This window comes from Rhinopithecus roxellana, chromosome 14 (genome assembly GCF_007565055.1).
Source record: "Rhinopithecus roxellana isolate Shanxi Qingling chromosome 14, ASM756505v1, whole genome shotgun sequence".
In the NCBI taxonomy this organism is placed as follows: Eukaryota; Metazoa; Chordata; class Mammalia; order Primates; family Cercopithecidae; genus Rhinopithecus; species Rhinopithecus roxellana.
In genome coordinates, this window is record NC_044562.1 from 88,302,083 (window position 1) to 88,323,892 (window position 21,810).

Below are 21,810 nucleotides of genomic sequence, written 5' to 3' on the forward strand. Positions count from 1 at the left end.
ATTATTTTCCTTTACACCATAGTGTTGAAAGGTTTGCTGACTTCTAAAACATTCCTGTGTTCACCTATTTGGCAAGCATATTCCAAGAGCCTAAATGTGCCAGCCTAAATGTGCCTATCACATAAATGTGATAGGCATAGATTAGGAAATAGTAACACCTATCACTCATTGAATACTTAGTGTGTTGCCAAAGATTGGTTTAAGTGCTTCACATAAACTTATTTGTGTAACCCTTGACACCTTCCTATGATGTGGTTAGGGATAATTATCTTCAGTCTATGGGCGAGGAAAAAATGTGTAACATGTCTGAAGGTAATGCTGCTCAAAGATGGTGGAATCAAGGCTCCAACACCTCCAACACAATAGCCTGGGTCTTCTGCACTCAAACATTGCACCTCACAACCCTCTGGGTTTATGAAAATAAAAAGGGTACAGACCTGGCCATTACGGGACTTGAACAGTTTCTAAACAGACAATTATTTTTGTTTTTATTTTCAGTGTGGTGGCATGATCACAGCTCACTGCAGCCTCAACCTCCTGGGCTCAAATGATCCTCTCACCCCAGCCTCTGGAGTAGCTGGGACCACAGGTGCATGCCACCACACCCGGCTAATTTTTAAATATTTTTGGTAGAGAGGGGGTCTTGCTATGTTGCCCAGGCTGGTCTCAAACTCCTGGGCTCAAGTGATCCTCCTCCTGCCTTGGCCTCCTAATGTGCTGGAATTAGAGGCATGAACCACTGCACCAGGCCAACAGACAATTATGTGTGTTATCCTTTTGGGGTTTCTAAGTCATAGTGGAGTGAATGCAGCTTTGTGGATGCCCAGGCAATGCTTGAGCTGATTGTTCGTGGATGGGCATCTGCAGATAGACAAGGGATGGGGTGTAGGGGCATGGCGGAAAGGGGTGAGGGCAGGGCAGCTGGGTGTGTTTGGGGCTTCAGGTCCTTTAGTGTTTGCAGTCTGGTCTGCGATGGCGATGTATTCGGAGACTTTGTATTCCAGAACCAAATGCTTGGCCTTCTTACTGAAGATAATGACTGGGAGAATACTGACTGGTTTTGATGAGGGAAGTCATGAGCCACTGTGCATTTTGAAAAGCAAAATTTCCAAAAGGCAAAGCTTTTTGCTATTGCAACAAAATCTTGATTTTATAGAGAAAAAAAAAAAGAAAGCAAGATTTACTTAACTGAAATAAACTGAAAGAAAAGTTGATAGAACTTTAAATTGTTAAGGGTGGGAAAGTCGGGGAAGAGCCAGCAAACTTCTGTGTCACAACCTCTTTCCAAGGACTCAACTCATAAACCATGCCATTAACTGGCTTCACGTTGAAGGGAGGCCTTTGGAATCAAGCCCACTGTGACTCCATCTATCAAATGGGAAATTATTTGGGGAAAGGTTTCTAAAGTGTCTCCATTTCCCACCACAGGGTCATGCTCTATCAGATTTCAGAAGAGGTGAGCAGATCAGAATTGAGGTCTTTTAAGTTTCTTTTGCAAGAGGAGATCTCCAAATGCAAACTGGATGATGACATGGTAAGACCTGGTATCTTACTGAGATTTAGTCCTGAGACTTGCTTAGCCAGGGGGCATTTCTGAGACTAAGGAGAGGGGGTATTTTGGTAAAAGCAACCTGGATTCTCACTTTTTGACTAGAAGAAGAAAGTTGTCAGCACGAGTGTTACAGATGTGATTCCTCCATACTGAAGTGCTGCTCATGTTAATTACTGGGAGCAAGGCAGAGTCAGGGGCCGGGAGAAGGAGGCTGGTTGTGCAGATGCAGCCCAGCCTGAGACCCGGCAGAGCTGGGAAAGACAGCGGTGAGTCTGAGACGTTTCCTCCACTTCTGCAGTCCCCGAAACGACCTGGGATCTGGAACTCTGTGTGTATATTGTGTTTGTGTGTGGTGTGTCTGTGTTTTGTGTCTCTGTGTGTTGTGTGTCTCTGTGTGTGTTTTACATGTCTGTGTGTTGTATGTGCATGTCTGTGTCTGTGTGTGCCTTTCTCTGTGTATAGTGTGTATCTGTATTTGTGTGTGATATGTGTATCTCTGGTGTCTCTGTAAAAGTGGTATGTGTGTCTGTGTATCTCTGTGTCTGTGTGTGTGTGTTCTCTGTGTGGTATGTGTCTGTGTGTGTGTTGTGTAGTGTGTATTGTATTTATGCCCCATGTGTATATCACTGAGTATAGTCTGTGTGTGTTGTGTGTGTATCTGTATATGTGTGTATGTGCATGTGGTGTCTGTGTATATGTATGTGTCTGTGTGTCTGTATGTACTCAGGTCTGGAGAGGCAATGCTGGGGGTGAGGCCATCCCCAGGGCATCACCATGGTGACCGGGCTGCTCTCTCAGGCTGTTTTACAGTCCTAAAGTAATGCATTCGCAGGAGATTTGAGCACAGGGCCCGGGGACTGGGTGACATCTGACATGGCTTCTCCTTTACCCTCTCATTTCTGTCTTTCTGGGCCAGAAAACATGGAATCGCTTCCCTAGTAGCCTGCTGGCTGTGAGAGACCAGCAGAAGCTGTCAGAAACTTGGGAAGCAAGGGCAGGTCCTTGGTTGGAGAAAGTGGAAGTAAAAAATAAAAAATCCAATCTAAAAACCAGTAGGGCTCAATCCAGATTCCCAACTTTATTTCTCCTCCTCTTAGAACCTGCTGGATATTTTCATAGAGATGGAGAAGAGGGTCATCCTGGGAGAAGGAAAGTTGGACATCCTGAAAAGAGTCTGTGCCCAAGTCAACAAGAGCCTGCTGAAGATAATCAATGACTATGAAGAATTCAGCAGAGGTAGAAACAACCTGACAGCCGGGAATCGGCAAAACCTACTCTAAAATTGAAACTGACAAATCTCTCCACGTCACAGTTGTTTCTAATCAAATATTGTTGGGGGTTTCCTCTTTTAATTCAGAGAGAACAAGGAGCCTTGAAGGAAGTCCTGATGAAGGTTCAAATGGTAATGCTTGGAGATACATTTTCAAGATTTAGTTAATTTACTCTGGTACCTGCGTGTGTCCTCCCCACAGCCTTCTACCACATGCACGTCTTAATGTGCCTGCTCTACTTTTTTTTTTTTTTGAGACAGAGTCTTACTTTGTTGCCCAGGCTGGAGAGCAGTGGCACCATCTCGGCTCACTGCAACCTCCACCTCCTGGGTTCAAGCAATTCTCCTGCCTCAGCCTCCAGAGAAGCTGGAATTACAGGCGCGCACCACCACGCCCAGCTAATTTTGTATTTTTATTAGAGATGGGGTTTCACCATGTTGGCCTGGCTGGTCTCAAACTCCTGACCTCGGGTGATCCGCCTGCCTTGGCCTCCCAAAGTGCTGGAATTACAGGCGTGAGCCACCGCGCTCGGCCGCACCTGCTCTCCTAAGACCTGCAGCCCAGGCTGGCAAGTTTGAAACAGGTGCAGAGTGAGTCAGTCATAAGTAATTTAACATCTTTTTTCTATGTGACTTTTTTTTTCTCCTTGATGTGCTGCTCATGTTATGCACCGAGTAGCTGGATTTAAATTATGTTTCATAATTTCCTTGGTTAAGTCACTTCCTCTGTCAACACCTTCTACACTAAACAACTCCTTTCAACTTCCTTTCACTTTTTCTACCTGGGTAAGTGAGGCTGAACCGAGAGAGAGAACTCTCAATGATCTCCTCCGAAATTTTGATTAATCAAATATTCTTTTGTTGTTGTTGTTGTTGTTGTTTTGAGACAGTGTCTCACTTTGTCCCCCGGGCTGGAATGCAGTGGCGCAATCTTGGCTCACCACAGCCTCTACCTCCTGGACTCAAACGATCCTCTTGCCTCAACCCCCTGAGTAGCTGGGACCACAGCACAAGCCACCATGCCTGGCTAATTTTTGTATTCTTGTAGAGATGGGGTTTCGCTATGTTGCCCAGGCTGGTCTTAAACTCCTGAGCTCAAGCCATCTGCCTACCTGGCCCTCCCAAAGTGCTGGGATTATAGGCAATTAATAAAGTATTCTTTCTGATTAGAAAAATTATATGTACTCATTGAAGATGATTTTAAATTCAGATAAATTTTTATAAGTCCAAGAACGCCATCGCTCCATTAATATTGATTATATTTTAATTGTATTTTTACCTTGGCTCTTTGTGGTGTGTGTGTATAAAATACATTTTGGATCATTCAAATGTATTTTAAAGATTAATGTCCACACAGGCTGTCCTTCCCTTTCCTCCCTGCCTGCTGAGCCCAAGGCCTTAAGAATATTTTAAGGAGTAAAGTACTAAATCATTAATTCATCCTGAGCTAGTGGCTTTATTAATGAGTATCTCACAAATACCATAAAAATTCAACCTGGCCATGTGGAGCAATATAAATTATGGCATTTCTTGGTATGCTTTTCTCTTTGGCGAGGAGACAATTTGATCTTATGTTTCCAGAAGCATGTTAATTGCCCTGCTTGCAGAATCTCTCTGGGTTGAAAGGAGATTATATTTATGGCCGTCTGTGAATTTTCATTTCATTTCATTTATTTATGAGAGACAGTCTCACTCTGTCGCCCAGGCTGCAATGCAGTGGTGGTGGGATCTCAGCTCACTGCAACCTCCACCTCCCGAGTTCAAGTGATTCACCTGCCTCAGCCTCCTGAGCAGCTGGGACTACAGGTGCCTACCACCATGCCCGGCTAATTTTTTTGTATTTTTAGTAGAGACAGGGTTTCACCATGTTGGCCAGGCTGGTCTCAAACTCCTGATCTCAAGTTATCTTCCCATCTTGGCCTCCCAAAGTGCTGGGATTACAGGTGTGAGCCACTGTGCCCAGCTTGAATTTTCATCTTAAAAAAGACCTTATGTTGTCCTATGTGCTACATATTTCATTACCAGTGTACCTTTCCTGCCATGTCTCATTCTACATGTATCTCTTTGTTATTTGCAGGGGAGGAGTTGTGTGGGCTAATGACAATCTCGGACTCTCCAAGAGAGCAGGATAGTGAATCACAGGTAGATGGAAACCTCCAAATCCTTTTTCTTTTTACATTACAGATTCTAGTTACTTAATTTGTTACCTTTTTTTTTTTTTTAGCTGCCAGATAAACTGATGAGGCAGAAACTTACTGAAAATTTTGAGAACTGTAGAAAAAATTCACACAAAAAAAGTTAAAAATATGACTTAATTTTTAAAACGTGACTCCTTCAGTTTTCTATGCATTCAGATTTTATTTTAAGACCCGAGATGAAGATACTGGAATAGTTGGAGGGTAGAGGGGTTAAGAAGCCTCCTACCAAATCTTCTAGCAGCCGTGCCAGCCTGGATGGGGGAGTGGTTTGGAGAATCTAGCAGGAATGGAAAAAGCAAAGCCTTTTTGCTTGACTTAACATTTCAAAAATGCTTCTCCTTTGTGATTAGGTGTAAGCAGCAAACTCTCATAACCTAGCCATCTTTGGGTTTTCATCTCAGTGAACCAGCAGAAACATGTACTTTTTAGGCATCATAACTTCTCTTTATGTAACCAACCATCCACCAAATATATCCCGACTTATTAGCCCATTTGCTCATCCTCATGGTAAGAAGAAGAGGAAATCCTGAATATCTGAAGTAGGCATGGGAGAGCCTGGTGTGGGCTTCTGAGAAAATTACCAGACATCTTTCATCTGAAAGTCAAGGATTAACCCAAGTAATGTGGTACTTTCTAAGCAATATAGCATGCTGCAAGCATTGTCCCCACTGAACAGCTAAAAACACTGTCTTAGTATCTTAGTAAATCTTAGTATCTTTTTCCTTTTTTAATGTTTTATTGAGACAGGGGTCTTGCTACATTGCCAAGCCAGGTCTCGAACTCCTGGCCTCAAGCAGTTCTCCTGCCTTGGCCTCCCAAAATCTGGGATTATAGGTGCTAGCCACCATGCCTGGTCAAATCTTAGTGTCTTAATATCTCAGTAAATACACTTAATATGCTTAGTAAATACTTAGCACACTTAATAGTAAATAATACAAGCTTAACACATTTGGTACAAACTTAATCAAATAGTTAATATCTTAGAGTTAATATATTAAGATAACAGGTTACTTGCCCAAAGTCATAAGGTGAAGTAGAGGCAGGAACTGGGCTTCCTAGCCTGGAGCCCTTTTCTCTACCTCAAGGGGCTACGTGAACCTCCAACTAAATGCTGAGTATCTCAGCACTGAAACAGCCCTAGGAGAATGAATAGGACACAGGGTCATCCCTGGCAAGTACTGTCAGATACTACAGTTTGGATACCATAATGTACAGTGTAGCCAGGACCTGCCTGACCAGCCCGTCTCTTCCCAGCAGCCACCGTGGTCCTGAGAGCTGGGTTAAGCCATCACCTTTAAAATCCTGGGACCACACTGTGCAATGTATGAATGGGAGACCCTCAGCTGTTAGCCACGAAGCACAGATGAGTTCAGTAGACAGCCAAGAGAATCACAAGGTTATGGCGTGGGGGCAACCAAAGACATTCATTCAGTAACTCTTGATTGCGCTCTCATAAGTTAATACACTGTAGTCCCTGGCACAGATGTTATCGACCTCAAGGAGTTTTCTGTATAGTATGGGAAGCAGAAATGAGAACAAACAATAATACAATATGATGACAACAATATTAACATATGTGCAAAGTGCTCAGGAGGCCCAGGTATTGGGAAACTGACTTTACAATGATGGGGCAGAAGTCTGAGGGGTCCTGTGTGAAGGAAATAGGTAGAAACTAGTTCTTCAAGGAAACGACCCCAAGTTGGGGTGGTGCAATGGAAAGCAAGTCCTCTTACTAGGGAGTTGTTTGTTTACATCTCTAGTGTTTGACCCACAGAGTCAGCTCCTGGGTTGGGTTTTTGTTTTCCAGACTTTGGACAAAGTTTACCAAATGAAAAGCAAACCTCGGGGATACTGTCTGATCATCAACAATTACGATTTTACAAAAGCACGGGAGAAAGTGCCCAAACTTCACAGCATTAGGGACAGGAATGGAACACACTTGGATGCAGGTACAGTAGAACCCAAAAGAGAAAAGTGAAATATTTCTTATGCCTATTTTTTTTTAAATCAAAAGGGAGAGAACAAAAGCTATACCAAAAGGGCCATGTTTCAAGAAAATGGATTTAAACATATTTCCCTGTGGAGGTAAAGAACATTCTTATACATTTGTCAGTTTCCTGCTTTTTAAAAAATTAGTCTTTTAAATAGAAGCAATGTATGTATAAATATGAAATATCAAATCTTACTAAAAGACACAATGAAAAGCAGTAATAAGCTTTGTTTTTAATTCAGCCGACTGCACAGTGCTTCTGTGGAGTGCATTAAGCGATGAAATTGCCGTAGTATCAAACCTCTTATAGAGGCTGCATTTGTACAGGTTGGGCTGTTAAGTGCAGCAGAAATTGTGGCTTCTTAACAGAAACAGCCTTTGCAAGTATTAAATATTAAACTGGTTAGCAGTTCTTTTGCTCAGCCTATTTAAGCTAAGATCAAGAACCTACACGTTAAATGAAAAAACGATTTGTAGTATGTGAATATAAAAAGTGAATACAACAACAAAAAATAAAAATCATCCATCACCATTGAGGTATTAATAATTTTGATTTGATCCAAGAACTTTTGAAAATAGTGTTCATCAGGCATAACATCAATTATTGATTTGTTTTGCAAATGGAGGTAAGTTTAGAAAATTAATGTAGACTGATTATAATCATCAGGACTCTGTAATGGTCCCTAGTAACATTTTTTTTTTTTTTTTTTTTTTTTGAGATAGTGTCTCACTCTGTTGCCCAGGCTGGAGCCTCCACTTCCCCAGTTCAAGTGATTCTCCTGCCTCAGCCTCCCAAGTAGCTGGGACTACAGGCACACACCACCACACCCGGCTAATTTTTGTATTTTTAGTAGAGATGGGGTTTTGCCATATTGGCCAGGCTGGTCTTGAACTCCTGACCTCAAGTGATCCTCCTGCCTTGGCCTCCCAAAGTGCTAGAATTACAGGTGTGAGCCACTACACCTGGCCCATGTTAACATTTGATTTGTTTATTTAAGCAAATCTAAGCCTTTAAAAAGGCACAGAGATTGGCCAGGCGCGGTGGCTCAAGCCTGTAATCCCAGCACTTTGGGAGGCCGAGACGGGCGGATCACGAGGTCAGGAGATCGAGACCATCCTGGCTAACACGGTGAAACCCCGTCTCTACTAAAAAAAATACAAAAAACTAGCCGGCGAGGTGGCGGGCGCCTGTAGTCCCAGCCACTCGGGAGGCTGAGGCAGGAGAATAGTGTAAACCCAGGAGGCGGAGCTTGCAGTGAGCTGAGGTCTGGCCACTGCACTCCAGCCTGGGCGACAGAGTGAGACTCGTCTCAAAAAAAAAAAAAAAAAAAAAAAGGCACAGAGATTAAGTCCATTGATGACATCATTCATCATTATGTGCTTGGTATTGAAAAAAACATTTCGAGCCCTTGATTTGTATTATTTTAAAATTAAAACATTTCTATTAAAATAACACTTGCGAGCCCCGGCCCCGGACCCTGCAGCTGCCAAGATGTTGATGCCTAAGAAGAACCGGATTGCCATTTACGAACTCCTTTTTAAGGAGGGAGTCATGGTGGCCAAGAAGGATGTCCACATGCCTAAGCACCCGGAGCTGGCAGACAAGAATGTGCCCAACCTTCATGTCATGAAGGCCATGCAGTCTCTCAAGTCCCGAGGCTACGTGAAGGAACAGTTTGCCTGGAGACATTTCTACTGGTACCTTACCAATGAGGGTATCCAGTATCTCCGTGATTACCTTCATCTGCCCCCGGAGATTGTGCCTGCCACCCTACGCCGTAGCCGTCCAGAGACTGGCAGGCCTCGGCCTAAAGGTCTGGAGGGTGAGCGACCTGCGAGACTCACAAGAGGGGAAGCTGACAGAGATACCTACAGACGGAGTGCTGTGCCACCTGGTGCCGACAAGAAAGCCGAGGCTGGGGCTGGGTCAGCAACCGAATTCCAGTTTAGAGGCGGATTTGGTCGTGGACGTGGTCAGCCATCTCAGTAAAATTGAAGAGTATTATTTTGCATTGAATACATTTACCACCAAAAAACCTTAAAAAAAAAAAAAAATAACACTTGCTTCTATTTCTGGCAGTTCATTTTCTTATAACTGGCCCATGATTGACTAGTCTCTGGTAGGCATTCGAGTCTGTGTGTCCTGCTTTTTCTGTTCCTGTTCTTATGTTTTATGCTAAATGAGTAAAAGTAGGAGACCCCGCTGCAGAAGTCATTTCTCCTGAGAGACTCCCTTCTGTCCTGCTTCAGTGCCTTGAGACTCGCTTTACAGTCATTTTTTAAATCAACATTCCACATTTCCAAAGGATCAGAACTTTTTCACAGAACCAACACACTGTATTAGTCTTGCCAAAGTGCTTCCAAATCAACAATTGCATTTCAGGTTTTGTTTGTTCTATTCCTAATGCTAGACTGACTTTTTTTGTTTTAGACAGAGTCTCACTCTATTGCCCAGGCTGGAGTACAATACCATGATCTTGGCTCACCACAACCTCTGCCTCCCAGGTTCAAGCAATTCTCCTGCCTCAGTCTGCCAAGTAGCTGGCATTATAGGCATGGGCCGCCACACCCACACCCAGTTAATTGTATTCAGTAGAGATGGGTTTTACCATGTTGGTCAGGCTGGTCTCGAACTCCTGACCTCAGGTGATCCACTCGCCTCGGCCTCCCAAAGTGCTGGGATTATAAGTGTGAGCCACTGCACCTGGCTGAGACTGTCTTTTGACTGATGGCTTATGTTTAGCTCTGATGTGCTGACAGGGACAAAATGCTGGAGAAGGAATAAAAAAGGAATAATCCAACAAGGATCAAGAGAACAGGAATGGAGACAATAGCTAATGAAAGGTTTCCAACAATTTGGGGGAGTTGAAACAAAAGAGTAGAGGTAATCGACTTAACAGAGAAAGCTACAACCTAACTGATTACAGAGGGGAACACAGAAAAGAGGCAAGCCTATTTACCCCACAGAATCCTGGAAAAATTCAGCAATTGGAGGTACAAAGTGTAGGTGAGGCAATGAGCAGAAAACAGGAAGATTCTTTAAAGCCTATACAATCTTCAGATTCATACCTCCCTCTCATAGAGGCAGCAACTATTCTTATTCTACCATCATAAGGAACAGGAAGTTTATTTTCTCATAAAATTGAACCAGAGAAACTCTACACTTGGGTGTACCAGGCCCAGCAAAGGAAGCAATGAAGCATTTTACTGAACACAGAGAGACTGAAGAAAACCTACTGGTGGCGTGGAGTCAGATCTCTAAACCAACTTGGTTCCAAGAACACTGGCAGCAGATACAGTTTTACCTCTGGAGCAGCTGAAAGCTCTAGCTAAAATGCATATAGAGATAATGACATCTGGAGGTTTCCTAATGCAATGATCAGGTCTCCAACCATCATCTTGCTATGAAGTCCATCAGTGAACAAACCACATCCACAAACAGAGCTTTCAGTTGACTTTCTAATGGACTAATTAGTCAATTTATGAATGGACAACCAAAGGTCAGCAGGCGTTTGAAGAAAGCCTCTAATACAAAAGAGAGGCAGCTGGGTGCGGTGGCTCACGCCTGTAATGCCAGCACTTTGGGAGCCCGAGGCAGGCGAATCGCCTTAGGTCAGGAGTTCAAGACCAGCCTGACCAACATGGTGAAACCCCATCTCTACTAAAAATACAAAAATTAGCCGGGTGTGATGGCAGGTGCCTGTAATCCCAGCTACTACAGAGGCTGAGGCAAAAGAATTGCTTGAACCTGGGAGGCGGAGGTTGCAGTGAGCCGAGATCGCACCACTGCACTCCAGCCTGGGTGACAGAGCAAGACTGTGTCTCAAATAAATAAATAAATAAATAAATAAATAAATAAATAAATAAATAAAAGGCAATGCAAACAACAAGAAAAACATGAAACAGAATATGAATGAAACAAAGATAATGTTGAGAAAAAAGCAAGCTTTTTTATTGCTTAATATTGGTATTTAATGTTCTTAGAGAGTTAAATTTCCATAAAATAACAAGATGTTATGAAACAGGGACAGAACAAGAAAGACCCCTTGAAAATTAAAAATATGAGCACCAAAATGAAAAATTCAATAAAGTAGAAGACAAAGTCTCAGAAAGTAGGATAAAAAGACAAAAATAGAAAATAGGAGCAAAAGACAAGAAAATTTGAAGCTGAATCAAGGATGTCCAATTTTTGACAATAAGAGTTCCAGAAAGAAAGGACAGAGAAAGAGGAAATGGAACTTTCCAAGAACGAAATGACACAATCTCCGGATTGAAAGGGTATAATGGATTAAGAATTACTTCCAAACATATCATACCCTAGACGCTTCTGGAAAGAGAAAAATAAGCCAAATATGTAAAGTATCGGGAATGAAAAGGTCTTCTCTCTAGCAACACTGAAAGCTAAGATTATGAAGAAAGGCGTTCAGAATTCTGAGGAAAAATGCTTTTGGAAATAGAACTCTATGAAGCAAAGACTCATACAAGGGCTCAAAAAATGTACTCCTCGTGGTTATGCTCCAGCAAAGGAAACTAATAAGAAAGAGGAAGTCATTGATGGAGGAAACAGGGAATCTACTATGGAAGAGACAGAGAGATGTCCCAGAATAAAGATAAATTCATCTGGCCTACAGAACAGCCAGTTGGTATTACAGCAGAAGGATGCAGTGCTCTGGATGGAAAGTTTTCCAGGAAGAAATAAAAATGAGTCAGACAAGTAGCCTGAAAATGTTGAAAGATTTTGGCCAGATCCATTAGAACACTTGGAGAAGAAAATAGTGTTAAGCATATAGGAAACAAAGCAGATAAAAAAATAATACAATTACTAATTCCAAGAAAGGCAAAAAGGTTAATAAGGAAACATAATGAAAGAACATTATGTTTACATAGTCTTAATAATAGAAATATTACTATGGGCCGGAGGTGGTGGTTCATGCCTACAATCACAGCACTTTGGGAGGCCATGGTGGGTGGTCACTTGAGGCTAGGAGTTCGTGACCAGCCTGGCCAACACGGTGAAACCCTGTCTCTACTAAAAATACAAAAATTAGCTGGGTATGGTGGTGCGTGCCTGTAGTCCCACCTACTCGGGAGGCTGAGGCAGGAGAATTGCTTGAACCTGGGAGGCAGAAGTTGCAGTGAGCTGAGATTGTGCCACTGGACTCTAGCCTGGGTGACAGAGTGAGACCTTTTCTAAAAAAAAAAAAAAAAATTAAAAAAATAAAAATATTACTGTGGATTCAACCAAAATTGTAAATAATTGTGTAAGAGCACCAAATGCTTATTCTCCATAATAAGAACTCAATGTGAAAGTCTAAAATTTATAAATGAGTAATTAGCAGTGTACCCAAATTCATTACAAAATGGAGGTTAATGTGAAAAAAGAGTGGTTAAAAACTGAAAGTGGTTGCCTTCATGGAATGTGACTAGGTAATAGGGAAGGATAGAGAGGGGATAAACTGTTGTAAAAGGTCTTTTAGTTCTATTTTATTAATGCATGTATTTTATTTTGCTAAACATAAATAATTTTGAGAAGGTTTAGGATAAAATAAGTTGGATCTTCTATTAAAAAATTGTTTCGTTTTTTCTGATTATGTAAATAATATAGTCATTTTAAAAATTGGTTCAGTAGTAAGCCTAAATGATAACTTACTCATCTTGTAAACTAATTTAGTAGAGAAAACAGACCAACAGTAACTCTCTGCTTTCTCATTTGCCCCAGGGTTTGAGAATGTTTTTAGCTGGTGGCAATAAATATTCGAAGCCTACAGAATCCAGCTACAAACATAGAGGGTTTTGCTCTTGAATTTCTGGTTCAAATCCTTTATTTATTTATTTATTTATTTATTTATTTATTTATTTATTTATTTATTATTTTACTTTAAGTTCTAGGGTACATGTGCACAACGTGCAGGTTTGTTACATATGTATACACGTGCCATGTTGGTGTGCTGCACCCATTAACTTGTCATTTACATTAGGTATATCTCCTAATGCTATCCCTCCCCACTCCCCCACCCCACAACAGGCCCCGGTGTGCGATGTTCCCCTTCCTGTGTCCAAGTGTTCTCATTGTTCAGTTCCCACCTATGAGTGAGAACATGCAGTGTTTGGTTTTCTGTCCTTGTGATAGTTTGCTGAGAATGATGGTTTCCAGCTTCATCCATGTCCCTACAAAGGACATGAACTAATCCTTTTTTATGGCTGCATAGTATTTCATGGTGTATATGTGCCACATTTTCTTAATCCAGTCTATCATTGATGGACATTTCTTATCTATCAATGTTATACCCACTGTGCTCTCCAGCTCTGGTCTGTGAATTACTGTGGTATAACGTGACTGTTCAAATTTCACTTTTCAGAGGCTTTGACTGCGACCTTTGAAGAGCTTCATTTTGAGATCAAGCACCACAATGACTGCACAGTAGAGAAAATCTATAAGATTTTGAAAACCTACCAACTCATGGACCACAGTAACAAGGATTGCTTCATCTGCTGTATCCTCTCCCATGGAGACAAGGGCATCATCTATGGCACTGATGGACAGGAGGCCCCCATCTATGAGCTGACATCTCAGTTCACTGGTTTGAAGTGCCCTTCCCTTGCTGGAAAACCCAAAGTGTTTTTTATTCAGGCTTGTCAAGGGGATAACTACCAGAAAGGTATACCTGTTGAGACTGATTCAGAGGAGCAACCCTATTTGGAAATGGATTTATCATCACCTCAAACGAGATATATCCCTGATGAGGCTGACTTTCTGCTGGGGATGGCCACTGTGAATAACTGTGTTTCCTACCGAAACCCTGCAGAGGGAACCTGGTACATCCAGTCACTTTGCCAGAGCCTGAGAGAACGATGTCCTCGGTAAGTTTTGCCTACTCAGCCCACCTCACTGTTACACTACCTTCCCCTCCTACTCCATCACCACTACTATCTATTCACATTCAGAGACTATTAGAAAGTGATATGTGGTTTAGATGACATCAACAGGTCAGAGAACTGTGCAAGGGGAATGGTTTCCATTCATCTCTAGATGTCTAGCTGTGGATCACATAGCTGCACTTCCCAGGTCAGTTACAAAGTGGGAGAGTGGCAAGTATTAACATCCTTAGTTTATAGATGGAAAAGCTGAGATGTTTTATTCCTTTATTCAGCACCTCAAAGGACAATCAGGGTGTCACAGAGCAGGAAAGACTGGTAAAGTCATATAGTCCAGCTCTCTGTCTTTAGGCCAAAACATGACTGAGCCAATTCAACTAGTTTTGGAAATCTTCCAAAGAAGGCAGTAACCCAATTCAATGTTTAACATCCTCCAACTCTGTCAAAAGTTCTATAAGAGCAAACCATCCTTAAAACCTCTTGGTGCATTATGGGAAATAAACAGCAGGTTCCTTTTAGCCCTGTATTTCATGTTTTGAGTATATGAAGAGTGAGAATTTCCCACAACTTAGATCATGAATCTAACTTAGATTTTGTAACTTAGATCTTGAATCCTGCAAGGTTTCCAGGGCTAGCTCCGAGGTAGAAGAAGAGGTTGCCTAACAAAAACGCTAAGAGATCTTGGTGAGAAGAAGGTAGGAGTAGCTGCAGGAGACATTGTACTTTCACTTGCCTTAAGTTTAATTGCATCAAAGATGAATCCACAGATGCAATGTCAATTTGAGGCAGAGAGTATTGGGGGGGCATTGAAGCAACTGTGGGAGCCAAGTAAGATGGAGAAGAGTGAGATACGCACAGGTCAGGAGAGAAAGAAGTCAACTCTAATATTGACACTGAGGTTTCTGATGGTCAAAAGAGTTCCTGAATAAACCAAAAGTAAGTTATTAAGCTCTGAGACAACGCATTTACCAGGAAAGTTGGGGTAGGTCTTGGTTTAGCAACTTATTGTTTCAAATGACTGATATTTTGAGAGAAAGAACTACAGAACTATCTCTGAGCGCAGCAGAGGAGACAGTTCATCAGTTGCTTTCCCCCACAGATAGTCACAATGTTATGTGATGTCTTTCAGAGGCGATGATATTCTCACCATCCTGACTGAAGTGAACTATGAAGTAAGCAACAAGGATGACAAAAAAAACATGGGGAAACAGATGCCACAGCCAACTTTCACACTAAGAAAAAAACTTGTCTTCCCTTCTGATAGTGCTATTTAGATATATAACACTATGTTTATTTACTAATTTTCTAATTAGTTAATTTATTAGCTATTTTGCACTTTTTTGTAAGAGCTAAAGTTAATAGGATATTAACAACAATAACACTGTCTCCTTTCTGTTATGCCTAGGGCTTTGGGAATGTTTTTACCTGGTGGCAATAAATACCAGATGCCTGCAAAATCCAGCTATGAATATAGCTATGAATATAGCTGGATTTTGATTCAAATTATTATCAACATTAAGCCCACTGTTAATATTCTATTAACTTTAATTCTTTCTTGAAGTCAAATTCGACACTACCACATCAAAAAATTTAGAAAATAGCCACCTATGGTGGCTCATGTCTATAATCCCAGCACTTTCTGAGGTTGAAGTGGGGGGATTACTTGAACCCAAGAGGTCAAGGCTGCAGTGAGCCATATTCACACCACTGCACTCCAGCCTGGGCGACAGAGCGAGACTCCGTCTCAAAAAAAATAAAAATTTTATTTTTTTTGAGACGGAGTCTCGCTCTGTTTTTATTTTTTTTGAGACGGAGTCTCGCTCTGTCGCCCAGGCTGGAGTGCAGTGGCGCGATCTCAGTTCACTGCAACCTCTGCCTCCTGGGTTCACGCCATTCTCCTGCCTCAGCCTCCCGAGTAGCTGGGACTACAGGCGCCCACCACCACGCCTGGCTAATTTTTTGTATTTTTCAGTAGAGACGGGGTTTCACCATGTTAGCTAGGATGGTCTCGATCTCCTGACCTCATGATCTGCCTGCCTTGGCCTCCCAAAGTGCTGGGATTACAGATGTGAGCCACCATGCCCAGCCAAAATTTTTTTTTAAATAAACAAAATTTTGTTGAAATCTTTTAAAAATTCAAATTATTTTACAAATTTTACATAATTTATCCCCAAACTTGCTTTTTGCCTTTTTATTGCTTTCATGATGTATATATGCTTGGCTAACTATATTTGCTTTTTGCTAACAATGCTGTAGGGTCTTTTTATGCATTTGCATTTGCTCTTTCATCTCTGCTTGGATTATTTTAAATAGGAATTAGGTTATCTTTAAAATTTAAGTATCTTTTTTCAAAAATATTTTTTAATAGAATAAAGTATAATTTGATCTTATTGCTCCTTGGAGATTTTTTTGTGTTTGATTTTGGTTTCTGCCAATGACATCTCACAGGTGGAAAACATCTGGACCACAGACATGTTCTACTTGAGTCTCCCATGATTGACACACACAGTTGTATTTTTAAAATTTGTTGTCAACGTTTAAAAATTAGGAGATATCACATAAAAACCAGGATACCTTCTTTGAAAAAAATCATAATATCTGACAATATTGACCTCATGCTTTTGCATGGCAAAGGTCTGAGCAGCACCTTCTTCAGATGGGACAGTGCTCTGCAGGTCATTCTCCTCCACCGGTTGTGCCCCAGCCCTGCCCAAGCCCCTCTACTGAGGCTGCTGTCAGTTGTCACTTACCACTGTGCTTATGCAATTGTTTTCCTTGTGTGTAGCCCACTTCACTTATTGATGTTGCCTGCCCTGTGGGTGTCTGAATTCTGGTGATGGTCCAGAGAAGGTGGTAAGAATCATCAGAAACCCTTCCTAAGTCATAGGTTAGGGAACATGATTGAGAGGTAGGGAAGCAGGGGGCATGGGTATGAGAGAAAAAGGTTTTAGAATAAAATCAACACATCATCTTTTTTTGCTACCTAAATGCCCCAGGGAACAAAGGTACACCCTCCCCCCCCAAATATAGTAAAAGTTCAATAGGAAGAAGGCCTTCAAATCTATTTCTTTCCTATGAAATACATAAAGGTGGAAGAAAAATAGTACAAAACTCAGAGAAAGCTCAGCTCCCAGTACGGAGAGCATCATTTTTCAATGAAGCGTCCATGATAAGCTGTGAAATTCAGATGAGAATTCAAACATTTTCAGCCACTCAGAAGAGAGCAAAAATAGAGTCAGAGCAACCCAAGAACTAAACTCATTATACACATGTTCTTAAGAAAACCCTCCCAGGAGTTTCCTGGGCCTACAGAAATGGTGTGCCGACCATCTTCAACAATGGAGAGCAACTTTATGTTTATGATTCTTGTCTTTTCTTGCTACTATCTTCCACAGTGTCAGAATCATCCTTAGAAACAGTAATAGAGGCCAATCTCCCAGAACATTCTTCATACATTTCTTCATTCTTAGAAATTATCTTTTGCCTGTAAAAAGAAAGGAAAGATGTATCAATGTCAACTCAAAAGCTAGAAAGGGTATAGGATATTTGGGGTGTGGGGAGAGCAGTGTGCCTTTGTTCCTTCACCACAGCCGTCTCTCACTCATTACTTCCAGTGGTTTTGAATTTAGTGAGGTATGGTGTTCAGGTGACTGAAGTCCTGTATGAGGAATTTTCTACTAAATCAATGCAATAAATAACTTTCCTCTGTTAAAGTATTGACCAAAATTTATTTTAATGATTTAAGATGCAGCTTCAGGTAACAGTACACCTTCTGATCCAAAGCTGATTTCCATAGGAACCAGAAGCAGCTGCATGTAATGGTAAGACCATCAGACTCCCAGGGGAGATGGATTTAAAAACCACTCTCAGTCATAGAACTGAGCAAACTCAGAAACTGGGAGATAAATTTCCTGTGTTGTTTTGCACAGAAACAAGGACACAGGTGAATGGGAGAAGCGTAGACACATCTCCACTCCACCTCAAGTGAACTATCTGGCTTTGTGTCGCTGGCCTACAGTGACATACCTCCCTCCCGAAAATGCCTGTGCCTTGACATAACTAGGGAGCACTTGGTCTATCTTCCTAACCCATTCCTCACTCAAACTCCTTCCCACTCCTAAAGAGAACTCAGCCATGTCTTTTTCAGCAGCAGCCGCACTTCAGATGAATGTTCTCTTCCATCAGGATCTGTATGGTGTACTTATACTTTTCTTCAGTTTCAGCACACTTGGTTTGAAGCATTTTCTCCAGATTTCCCACTGTAGCTTTCTGAAAGACAAACATTTTAAAGCCATCTTCCCCAACCCAGAGCCATCCAGGGCAGAGCTATACGGCAGAGCTGGACAGAGACCTGGGTTCTTCCCCCAACCCCCATCCCCACTCCAGCAGGGACTCACCTCTTTTTGGAGTTCCAACTGGGTATAGTAGAGGTTTGCGTTAAGTGACTCTAGGATGAGGGCTTGTGCATGCAATTCTTCCTCCATGACCTGCATAAGAAGAAGTTGTTGCAGGACATCATGCCGATGTCTATTTATTTAGTCTCTTCTCCAGGGCACCTGGACTGTAATGCAAGGGAGCAACTTGAGCTACTTTTGCATCACTCATGGCCACTCACACCCTGTCAGTCCTACCTTCTCTTTGTCTCACTCATGTATATCCTTCTCTTCAGCCTCACCAGAGCTCACATGAATGGTTACAATGACAATCAGTTATTCATTCACTAAGCAAGTCTTTATTAAATACCTACTACTAATTCCAACTATATGACACTCTGGAAAAGGCAAAACTATAGAGATAGAAAAAAGATTAGTGGTTTCTAGGGATTTGGAGGGCAAGGGAGGGATGAATAGGTGGGGGAGAGGGCACTTTTAGAGCAGTGAAACTATTCTGTATGACACTATAATGGTGGCTACATGACATGATATATTAGGCAAAACCCACAGAATGTACAACACAAAGAGCCCTAATGTAAACTATGGACTTTAGTTAATAAGAATGCATCCACAGTGGCTCATCAACTGCAACTAATGTGGCACCCCAATGTAAGATACTACTAATAAAGGAAACTAGTTGTGGGGTGGGGTGGGGTAGTATATGGGAACTCTCTGTACTTTCTGCTCAATTTTTCTGTAAACCTAAAACTGCTCTAAAAAGTAGCTTCTTGAAACAAACACACAAACAAACTTCCACTAAAGAATGAATAGAAGCCTGTGCAAAGGTCCTTAGAATGCAAAATGCTCATTGTGTTTGAGGACCCAAAGGAACACCAATATGGCTGGAATAGAGACAGTAAGGATAGAGGGCCATGGTGAGGAAATACAGGGAAGCCTGGTGGCATCTGAGAGGACAAGGTAACCTAAGAACAATGGGGACCCATTGAAGGGCGTTAAGCAGAGAAGTGAATGCACGTATCTCACTTGCTTATATTATGCTCCAGGGGATGGACTGGAAGGGCAAGAGGGAAAGCAACGGAACTAAGGAGGAGAATACTACAGTCGTGCAGCTGAGAAATAATGGACTAGGGTAAGGTGACAACAGAGTTGGAGGGACGTGGATGAATGTGGAATATGTTATAGAGGATTGGCTGAAGCTGCTGGGTTGAATTTGGGAGAGTGAAAGGAAAGAAGAAATCAAGGATGACTTCAGGTCTAGGCTTAGAACAGCTGAGTGAGTTGACAATTCGGGGGCTAAATCTCTGGTGGATAATTGAGAGTGTGGAGCTGGGCATGTTAATTTTGAGGTGCCTGTATGTCACTTATGCTGAAATGTCAAATGGGCAGTTGGATGTACAAGCCTGGAGCTCAGGAGAGAGGCAAAGCTGGAGGTATCAACCCAAGTTATCAGCACAGAGATGGCTTTTACATCTGTGTGAACAGATGAGCTCTCCAAAGGAAAAATGGGAGATAAAGAAGGGAAGTGGGGCCTGGGAACCAGCCTCAAAATACTCCAGGACTTAGAAATTAGGTGGGAGGCCGGGCGCGGTGGCTCAAGCCTGTAATCCCAGCACTTTGGGAGGCCGAGACGGGCGGATCATGAGGTCAGGAGATCGAGACCATCCTGGCTAACACGGTGAAACCCCGTCTCTACTAAAAAATACAAAAAACTAGCCGGGCGAGGTGGTGGCGCCTGTAGTCCCAGCTACTTGGGAGGCTGAGGCAGGAGAATGGCGGGAACCCGGGAGGCGGAGCTTGCAGTGAGCTGAGATCCGGCCACTGCACTCCAGCCTGGGTGACAGAGCAAGACTCCATCTCAAAAAAAAAAAAAAAAAAAAAAAAAAAAAAAAAAAAAAAAAAAAAAAAGAAATTAGGTGGGAGAACCATGGGGTGCCATTGAAGGGTTTTAAGCAGAGTTCTAGTTCTACTAAAGAAGATTGAGAAGGTGTGACCAATGAGGTGAAGGAAATGCCAGAAGCCCATGAAAGCTAAGAGAGGTGAATGTTGCAAGGAGAGAGTGATCAATTGAACCTGATACTGCTCATGTCAAGTGAGGTGAAGCATTCTTTGGATTTGGAAACTCAGAAGTTACTTGTGATTTTAACAAGAGCAGTTTCCATGGCTGGGATGGGAGCAGAAGTCAGGTTGAGGTGTAAATGGGAGATGACCCTTCTAACAGGTTCTGCCTCCCATCATTTTGACTCTTCAGATTCTCCTTCACATTGCTGCCACAGTTGTTTTCCCAAATAATACTCTCCTCCTCAAAAATCTCCAGTGGCATCCCATTTGGAGAAAAGCAAGTGTTGGGGCAGGGAGCGGAGCCCTTAAATAGGGTGGCATCTAAGAAGGTGGCATTTGAATAAAGACCAGGATGAGGAAAGGAAGGAAGTCATGTGGATATCTGGGAAAGAGCTTTTCAGGAATAGAGAATATCAAAGCCCCCAAGGTAGGAGCATCCTGGCCTGTTAATTAAACAGCAAGGAGGCAAGTGCCTCTGGGGTGGAGTGATGGAGGGAAGAAATAGAAAGAGACCTGGTTAGAGGAAGGAACCACCAGCAAGGAGCAGGTAGAACAATCCCCAGAGCCAATACAGGGCTGGAAACAGTTCATGGTCCCACCAGGCAGAGTAGAAAATCCTTCTCATACAGAGGGTGTGGTGTCGAGTACTCAGAGGGTATTACCTCAACAGTGGGGGAAAGTTAGTTCCACACTAAAGACTGCTTTAGTTCTGCCCAACAAAGCTTAAAAAGCAAGGCTCAAAAGGATCAAACTGTTTCCAAGCAACTTAACTACATCCCAGGGCAAAGCTCAAGATTATCTAAAGGAATATAAAAATATTCAGCACCCAACAAGGTAAATAGCACAATGGCTGACATCCAAGCCAAACTTACCAGGTATGCAAACAAGGAAGTACGACCATAAATGAGGAGAAAAATCAATGAAGAGAAACAGACCCAGACATGACATAAATGACAGAATTAGTAGACAAGCTCATTAAAATAGTTATTATAATACACTGGGTATATCTTCCTCCAAAACCCATTTCTTGAACTTGTAGGACACCACAGTCTGTTTACCTTTCAATGATGCTGAAGCCCTGCCTGGGCTCTAAGATAGAATTCATTTATAATGCCTTTATAATGACTAATATTTTCTCAAACATGTCCATTCTGGATCCAAGTCAAATTCTCAGTGATGGAAGAATCACACATCATCTTGTGGATTTGAACAGCTCCTCTTCAGTTGTCTCCCACAGATTGCCATAATTTGTCCCAGAATAGAGTCCCTGAGGAAGTCATCATGTGTGAGGTACACTCAGAGTTTAAGGAGGGGCTTGGTGACAGAGTTCCAAAGGAGACAGTTTTATACTTTTCAGAGCTCAAAGGGAAGAACTTGGTGTTTTATAACTGAAAGATCATTTGTGGTTTGAACCTTGCTAGAAATGAAAGTCATTCAACATTGAAGATCACATAGTATATTGCTGATCTATT

General features: G+C 42.1%; 3 protein-coding genes across 8 annotated transcripts in view; 2 read left to right on the forward strand and 1 right to left on the reverse strand.

The window, feature by feature from the left end:
• Window positions 1-15,585, forward strand: part of CASP8 (caspase 8) — a 59,060-nt gene extending 43,475 nt beyond the window's left edge. For 4 of the 5 annotated variants that reach the window (XM_010375507.2, XM_010375511.2, XM_030916278.1 and 1 more), the window contains 7 exons: window positions 1,429-1,534; window positions 2,650-2,788; window positions 2,910-2,954; window positions 4,900-4,964; window positions 6,828-6,969; window positions 13,370-13,871; window positions 15,016-15,585. In XM_010375507.2, the coding sequence (XP_010373809.1) occupies window positions 1,429-1,534; window positions 2,650-2,788; window positions 2,910-2,954; window positions 4,900-4,964; window positions 6,828-6,969; window positions 13,370-13,871; window positions 15,016-15,160 (1,144 nt within the window). In that variant the 3' untranslated portion in view covers window positions 15,161-15,585. The remainder of the gene's footprint in view (window positions 1-1,428; window positions 1,535-2,649; window positions 2,789-2,909; window positions 2,955-4,899; window positions 4,965-6,827; window positions 6,970-13,369; window positions 13,872-15,015) is intronic. The other variant, XM_030916279.1, reaches the window with a different exon arrangement.
• On the forward strand, window positions 8,471-9,047 carry LOC104671863 (40S ribosomal protein S10). The gene has a single exon (XM_010375506.2). The coding sequence runs from the start codon at window positions 8,503-8,505 to the stop codon at window positions 8,998-9,000; it is 498 nt and encodes a 165-aa protein (XP_010373808.2). The 5' UTR covers window positions 8,471-8,502; the 3' UTR covers window positions 9,001-9,047.
• Window positions 15,586-16,936: 1,351 nt separating the features above from the next.
• Window positions 16,937-21,810, reverse strand: part of FLACC1 (flagellum associated containing coiled-coil domains 1) — a 67,537-nt gene continuing 62,663 nt past the window's right edge. For both annotated transcript variants that reach the window (XM_010375513.2, XM_030916766.1), the window contains 3 exons: window positions 18,284-18,373; window positions 18,046-18,155; window positions 16,937-17,370 (listed from right to left, as the gene is read on the reverse strand). In XM_010375513.2, coding sequence (XP_010373815.1) covers window positions 17,244-17,370; window positions 18,046-18,155; window positions 18,284-18,373 — 327 coding nt within the window. In that variant the 3' untranslated portion in view covers window positions 16,937-17,243. The remainder of the gene's footprint in view (window positions 17,371-18,045; window positions 18,156-18,283; window positions 18,374-21,810) is intronic.